The 8,292-nt window shown below is 42.2% G+C and overlaps 1 protein-coding gene across 1 annotated transcript; it reads left to right on the forward strand.

Annotated features, from left to right (window-relative positions):
• Nucleotides 1–19: 19 nt before the first annotated feature.
• Nucleotides 20–8,281, forward strand: LOC135396946 (ribonuclease Oy-like). Its single transcript, XM_064628194.1, has 9 exons — nucleotides 20–521; nucleotides 826–916; nucleotides 981–1,027; nucleotides 1,080–1,149; nucleotides 1,214–1,278; nucleotides 1,344–1,457; nucleotides 2,373–2,421; nucleotides 2,513–2,584; nucleotides 3,549–8,281. The coding sequence occupies exons 1-9, from the start codon at nucleotides 472–474 to the stop codon at nucleotides 3,777–3,779; spliced, it is 789 nt and encodes a 262-aa protein (XP_064484264.1). The 5' UTR covers nucleotides 20–471; the 3' UTR covers nucleotides 3,780–8,281.
• Nucleotides 8,282–8,292: the final 11 nt, after the last annotated feature.

Below are 8,292 nucleotides of genomic sequence, written 5' to 3' on the forward strand. Positions count from 1 at the left end.
CTGCGACTGCGACTGCGCAGCACGTAGACGTAACTATGGAGACGAGCCGCCGTCAGCTGCATGCTGCATGGGCAGCAGTGGAAGTCACCGAAAGTCTTCTCTCCTTATAATTAATATGCCGATAACAGCAAAGAAGCAGGCGAGGTGGTGGCTTCTGTTGTGTCGGAGTTCCATTTCGGGCACCCTGAGATAGGGGAAAAAATTAGCAAAGGGCCGTGCATTCCAGCTGCACTAGCACTCCCATGATTCAGATGCAGCCAATCCAATCCAAGTTACTTCCGTGTTGCTGTTTGGCGTTTGATTACCGTCTGTCTGTGTAACCCGTTACCTGCCTGAACTACTCCGCTTGCTCACATAAATAGACAAACTCGCTTCGTCGAGAGAGTATAGGTCATCCAGCTGTTTCAACATCCACGCGCCTGAATGAAGGCATGTAACTCTGTATAGCTTTTCTTTCAGCGTTGTTGCATTATGCATAGCGCAGTGTTCCTGCTTTTCCTGGCTGCTGCTGCTGCTACAGCGTAAGTTTATACGTTGTTACACACTGAAGTATTTATTCTATAAATTTTACTTTCTTGGATCTAGCAATTACTCCAGCTTCCTAGTACTTAACGCAAGAGCGAGCAACTGTTCGCTCGTTAATGTACTGCCTTACTTGTTGTTACATAGGGTGTGATCTGAGATGAAAAATTGAGCACCTTTATGTCAGAGCGTTAAAGTTTACGGCACACAAACCAATTAGACGATTCTGTTTATTGTTCAAACTTTCCTTTTTACAATAAATGCACGGTCCATTCTCACAAAACTGTCTGTTTTGCAACACAGCTGTCTGTGTATAGCGCAAGACAAGTTTGCATATCTTCTGTTCAGTCAGCAATGGTCCACAGGCTACTGCAGAAGTGCTTTCCAAGACAGGGTAGGCATAGAGCCTCCTATGATAAAGTGTGTAAATGCTGAACACGAACTTCCTTTGTCAATAGTGCCTCAAGCAGAATATGAGAAGGTTCTGGACGATACATGGGCTTTGGTAAGTATTTCCTGTAAACTACTTGCACACATTAAATGGTTGCCCTGTATAGGCCGTCGAGCAACACATCGTCGCCGGATTTCTGCAACAGAACCCTGCGCTACAATGCTACAGTGTTGAAGGTATGCAAAGACTGGTTGGGGACGTCACGAAGTACTCTTACCCTTGTCACCTAATTCCCTGCAGCCGTTGTTCAAACAACTTCAACTGTATTGGCCATCGTACACGACGAACAATTCGAACCTCTTTTGGTATGTGCCTTTTCCTCGTGCTAAATGCAGATTGAAATTTTAAAGTGCCTTATGTATCACTTTAGGAAGCACGAATGGCAGAAACATGGGACCTGTGCAACGTCTGTCTCTCAACTGGACGGGCTGTACAACTTTTTTAACACGACCCTGCTCTTGTACAAACAGCATAACCTCACTGAGTGAGAATATGTCCTCAATTCCCCCAGTACCGAATTATACGTGAAAATGGTTTTGTTCTTGTTACTAGAACCCAAACTACAGGGTTATTCTAGCAAACGTTACACATTTCAATCGCACCGTAAAACTAGAAGACTAGGTTTGGCCCATCCCAAACTTTGCAGACTGATAGCCATTTATCTGAAGTTTCATTCGAATTTTTTGTAAGCGCTATAGTCATGTAGAAAGAAAATTAAAAATAAAGCAAAATCTCGCCCCATGCATTTTCAATGGCATATCCCACACAGACACCACCATTTTTTCTTGTGTCTGCTCCACGTTCACATCACTTCACACAGGTAGCGCTGACTGACAGGCCGATTCTGACGTTATGCACCAATCCTCATGTTCCAGTCTTGTTCTGTATGCTGGTGCCACCTGTGTGTGGTGAAATGAAAATGAAGCGCACACAGCAGAAAATGTCGGCTTCTGAGTGAAATAGGTCATAGAAAATGCATAGAGTGAAATTTTGCTTGATTTTTAATTTCTCTTCTACAGGACCAGAATGTTCACAAAAAATTCCAACAAAACTTCAGACAAATGGCAACGAGTCTGCAAAGTTTGATGTTAGATAAACCCAGTCTTTTATTTTTACGATGCGATCAAAATGTGTAACGTTTGCTAGACTAACCCTGTATATAGGGACTATGAAAATACACACACGTACAAACAAAGTCTCTAACTTTGTCCATGTGTGTCTGTCTTTGTAGTCCCTAGCCTCTGGGTGTTAGTGATATGGATTCTAGTCACCGGCTCGCTCGCTCTTTAGCAATTCTTTCATTGTTTTGTTATTTGTGCTGCAGCCTATTTCGCAGCATTTGGTCAAATCACCTGGAGGTGCTATCTAATTGCTGACTTTTTTTTTTTTTAATTTTCAGCTACCTCTACAACAGTGGTATTGTTCCATCGGAGGATAAAACGTACAGTGTAAGCACTCGCGATGAGGGACAGACAAGGTGCTGTCCACGTCATCATCAAACACACTTTGCATTTTGTAGAATTTCTGCACATGTTACAGGTGGCAGAAATTGAGGAAGCTCTGACAGATGATCTCAAAGGGGCAACTAACCTGGTTTGCTACCGCACTAAGGTACTTTTCTTCGTGTTTACATTAAATATCATTGTATTGCAGGTGCTGGAAAGCACACTGGGATGTACCTTGAAGAGGCAGTGACAATCTCCAGTCAGAACCTTTTTTTTTTTTTCATGGAAACAAAGTGTTTGCTTTATTATTATTATTTTTTTAAACGCTACGTTGTGATTGAGCAGTTCCGCAAATTTCATTTTGCTTATGCCCACAATCATGTTTTTTTTTTTTCAACGCCAGCTTACTCATGATCGACTTTGTTTCTACCAACCACCCCACAAGACCAATATTTCTACCAACATCCCCACATAAAATTTACTATCTATACAGGATATTTATTTTTATCTGTTAGATTAAAAAACTATGGAAGCTTGCAGGCTCCTTTTTTGTAGGTGGGTTATGCGGCCAGGCAGACACCCTGTTGTGAAACCATATTGAAGTACTGGACGATTAATTAGCTAAAATTCATTAATTAACTTATTAATTACACCTTTTTTTGTAAAGTCATTATAGCAGGGTTGGAGCCAGTCATTATTTAAATCCTTCATCCTTATTAAATAACGTGGGATGAGCACATACTTTGTAATATAAATTGCCAAATTTTGCTATGCAAATGAGCCGAAACCAGAACAACACCCTTCCCAAGCGCAAAGAGAGCGACGAGCATCCCACATCTGAGTGCCACATGCTTTGGAGTGACTGCGTAGATTGAGTTAATTAATGAATTTTAGGTGATTAGTCATCCAGTGCTTACATACACCTGGCTACACAACCCACAAACCGGCAAAAAAGGCATCTGTGTAGCTTCCATGGCCTTTCTTATTCAAAAACCTGCAACGGATACAAATAAGCACCCCGCATATGTTGTACTCTCCACAGTGTTGAAGGTGAATGCATGCAAGCATGATTATCCGTGGCAACGTAAGCACGCGAAAGAAGCATTTGCATAAGATTCGTAAATTTGCAGAATCTCACGGCTCCAGTTCTGTCAGAGATCAGGTTGTGCTTGGACAAAGAGCTGAAGGCAATCAACTGCACCACACGACACTCGGGCTGTGGGAGGAAGGACATCTACTACCTTCCCTTCAACTCGGGCAACGCAAGCATGGCTGCAGGGCAGAGCAGAGCCTGGCACTTCTTTTCATACACAGTCCTATTTGCGTTCATTACACCGTATTGCTTTAGGCATTTTTCGTGACTATGAGGAAAGGTAAGCTGGGGATAACGAATTTGCTGCATGTGGATCTCGTGCAGCTGCATCACGATTCGCAAGTTTTAGTACCTGGGAACAGGTAAATACAGAGCGAAGGAAAATACGAAGGGAACGTAGTACCGGAAGACGCCTAAATTTCAGGCTGCATCTTGTTAAGCTGTAAGATGATGAAGCAGTCCTAAAACATGTATCTCCTCCTCAGTTTTAATCTGCAAGCTTTCTAAAAATCAAACCTGGAATTGTGTGGGTGGGGAAAGGTTTTTTTTGTCATTCATGTTCAGTTGCATACATGTATTTTTGGATATCAGTTGTGTTCCTAAAAGATGCCTCAGTCTAGTTTCAACCTTAGTGCCGCAAATGATGATCTGCGTTGTGCATAAATCGTATAGTGTTTAGAAATGCGGCCTGCGCTGGATGCAGCAGCAACTGCAGGTGTATCAAGGCAGCAGAATGGCTAAAGAGTAACTCCATATCCGTGAGACGCTTGTCGTAGGTAATGCAAGCCGAGTCAGCTAATTTTAGCCCTGTAGACGTGGTCGTTGATTGTGTACACGCTTGTGATGGAGTGGATAACCTGTGACATAGCAGCCACTTGGTAACTCAAAGTATTTATGCCGTCCTGGGAATGAACTTGAAAGGAAGTTCCTTTATCGTGAAAAGTACCGAGTGAGAAAAAGTTGATAGTAGCACATATACAGGGTGTCCAAGCTAACGAGCACTGGGGTCTAAAAAAAAACACTGTGCGTCATAAGCTAATGAAAACTGCAGAATATTGTGAGGAGTCGTGTGTTCTACCTGTCCGTATTTTTTTCATGGTGGCCGATTAATTAATTAGGCACAATTAATTGGCTAACTTTCTAATTATTCGTCTTAGGGGAGATATGTGAATTGTAAAGTTGTAGAGCGTGTCGAGAAATGCCCATCGCAATTGTTTCCCACAGCGTATGCCTTGCACAGAGCTTTTTTTTTTTTTTTTTCTTGGTAAGTAAATCCGTACATATATCCGTACATATAAATCTGTAAATACACTTTCGGTAAATTCGAAAGTGCGACACGAGGCAAGCGCGTCAGTTTCAGAGCTCTCAAGTGTACAGGAGAACTCTCTCTATATATCCATTATCTGCTGAGAAGCGGCCTTTAGATGCTCTAAAGACACAAGTTCTGAGTTCTAAACGACAAAGACTGGCATAGGCACTGGAGCACTTGCAAGATGCTTGGAATGCAGGATGGACTATAAGAATTGAAAATTTTGGCCATTTGGCGATTTTATTTTTAAGCATTGCAGGGGGTGTGAATGGTGAATATACAGGGTGTTTCACTAAATGCGATAAAAAAATCGTATTAAAAAATCTATTCGTCTGAACATTATTGGGTTGACCCTATTTATCTGGGGGGGGGGGGATATTTTGCCATTACTTCTGAGCGCTTTTATGGAATATCACTCGTGAGGAATTGAATTTCTCCAATTGATCTGTAAAATTTGCAAAGTGAACCTCACGTTTGTTTACGGAAACAAAGTGCATTTCGAATTTGCCCCATTGCAGTGAAAAGTACGTTATCTACTACATTGATAATAGCTGGAAAAACATTGCAAACAATGTCATTTTGAGGCGCGCAAATTGTTCAGTTCCAAGCTCAGTTCTCAGTCGAGTTAGTGCAAGATGTGGCGCAAGAAAAACTGTCACCCGCCCCTTCCTGTTTCCTTCTCGTTCTCATTTCGGGTAACTCTGCATTGCAACCATGCTGACAAAAGTGAAAGCTCAGGTACACGGCCTCCTCACATAAAGGTATGAGCTCGGCTGGCAATTTGTGCACCTCGAAAAGACTTTTTTTTTTTTTTTCTCTCAGCTATTACCATTGTAGTAGCGAATGTACTGGAATAGAATGGGGCAAATCCGTCATGCACTTTCTGTTTCTGTAAACAAAAAAAGATGCGTGAAGTTGACTTGGCAGGTTTCTGGAAAAATTCGATTTCTCACAAATTAAATCTGATAAAAGTACTCAGAAGTCATGGCAAAATCTACCCAGAGATAAATAGAGTTGACCCCATAATGTTCAGACAAGCAGATTTTTTTTTTAATATGGTTTTTTATCACGCTTGGTGAAACACCCTGTGTAGCTGCAGTCTGTTTCCCTGAAAACAGATTCTTGTTTACAGGGAATATTTCTGCACACATTATTATTTTTTTTATTTATTTGTTTCCACCAGGTGATGGGTGGACCCGGGCTAAAAGCTCATAACAGATGTTCACTGTTCTGGCAGGGAACTCTGTTGTCACGTAACATTTACCCCTGGAAGTTTTTTTTCACCAATGTCATAAGCCACCAAAGCCCACAAGAACCCAAAACTACTGTTTTGACGATTGCTGAGAAAATGTTATAAAAGTTATCTGCAATGTCACGGGTGCACTTCCTGCAAACTCAACAATGCTCTCTGCATGTATGTCAGCCAGTCAAGTGTGCTTTTTATCTTGCCACTGTAAATTTGCATGGTCCATATGTATGTGGCCCCAACCATTGTGCAGGGTTTCTGTATTAGATGATGCAAGATTGCCTTGTGGTACACAAGGAGTCGAACGAAGGCTTGGCTTTGCGGTGTAACGTTTCTTCATTTGATTGGTGTTGGTAGCTTAAAGGGGCATGGAAGGACTTGAGGATAAATATGTAAGGAGTAGAAATTAGGATTGCAAGCCCTGGGACACATATTTGCACAAACAGTATAGCTGCATTCTTTTCACCTGTACTCCTTGTGCCCTGTCTAAGAGGGCAGTACCTTTGCATTCTTTTTTTTTGGAAAGTGTAATTTACACCTCTGCACCGTTGGTAGAGTAGGTGCAAGGGTGCAGGGCCGGACCAGCGGACGACACACACACAGCAACGTGGAGGTGAAAAGCGCACGCATGCGATGTGTTGATGAAAATGGAAAGCCGTTGTCGATGATGATCAGGGGCTGTTACAAGTATATTGTACCGTATCGCAAAACCATTAAAGCGGCACTGATCTTGATGTGATCCCAATAATCGAATCGAACACGTCCGAATAATCGGTCGGCGACTGTATTTGGTTAGTGTGGTGAGGTGTGGTGCGATGCTTTCATAGTGCGCAGCAGAACCTGTATCCGCCAGCGGCATGGCCGAGCGGGTTGAGGCGTCACCCTCGGTGGTGGTAGCTAAGGTCATGTTGAAGATTGGGAGGTGGTGATATCGAATCCTACCACCAGCTCTGGTGTATGAGGTTTTCCATGGGTTTTCCATCCGACGTTTTCCCAAGGGGAACTGTGCAGACATCAGTGTTGATACAGTTCCCCTTGAAGAACAAGAACACATTTTAAATATGAGAGGGGGTGTTCTTCTGTGGGTGCGGTGTTTAAAGTGTGGTCTCGTCACCAAACCCTAGTCCCGTTGAAGGTAGCGCCGACTGCCGAAACATCGACCCACATCACTATAAATTGTGCATATGTATATTCGAGTTGCCTTCCATGCTCTTTAAAAAAGGACGGCCTCGTGGACGATGAGGTACTCGGAATGCAGGTGATTCAATTCTCCGTCATTGACACAACAACAGTGTGAATTCTCTTGTCCCCAGAGGACTTGAGTTGCCTGCTCTGTGCGAGACCGTCCCCTTAAGTACAGAAGTGATGCTATGTTACTCATAGCATTGCAAGGTCTGTGGCAAGCACTACTGATGGCCCCATAACATTCCACATATTTTTTTCAGCGCAGTGGTAACCATTGAAATTGTAATTATATTTATTATCATATGGGAAACTGAAGGATTACCTGCAACAATGAGAAACTATAAAATGCTTTCTATAAAATGTGATATTTCTGTTAATATCTTGTGCTACATTGTACTGACTTTATTTATTTGAGATGTCTCTGAAGGATTCAAATGTATTTATATGTGCTTTTATGTATTTCATCATCGAAGAAATTTACAGAACACATCTTGTGTCATATAAGTGTTTGCAACAGACCGGAGCAGTAACCTCATGTACAGTCAGTGATTCAGTCGGAAATGCATGGTTGCTGAAGCACTAGCAGGATCCAAAATCGTTCATGTCATCAATCTTAAGTGGTGGTTGTCATTCTCAAGCGTAGCAATCACACCCATTCTTAAGTCATGTTGCAGTGTGGAAAATCGGAAATTACCAGTGGGCAATCAAGTACCTCTTTAAGTGATACGACAATAACAAAGCATTTCTCGGATTATCTGTTATCACCTTATCTTCATGTTCATAAAACAGTGTCCCTTGCAGGAGCTCTGCCATACATTCTCGTTGTTCGTAGCATGTTATTGCCGACTGCATACACATGCAATGAGATGCATCAGCCTTATCGCCCAATGTGTATACTGTACTAGCATTGTGGACATTGCTGCAAGGCTGTCTGCCAGCCTCTATAAAGTGCCTGTCTGAGTGTGCAGATGTGACCTATTTCAATGCAAGTGGTAAACAGAGTAATACAATAAAAATTTCTACTTACCAATTGCTCTTTCT

The sequence above is a fragment of the Ornithodoros turicata genome, chromosome 6 (genome assembly GCF_037126465.1).
Source record: "Ornithodoros turicata isolate Travis chromosome 6, ASM3712646v1, whole genome shotgun sequence".
NCBI lineage: Eukaryota > Metazoa > Arthropoda > Arachnida > Ixodida > Argasidae > Ornithodoros > Ornithodoros turicata.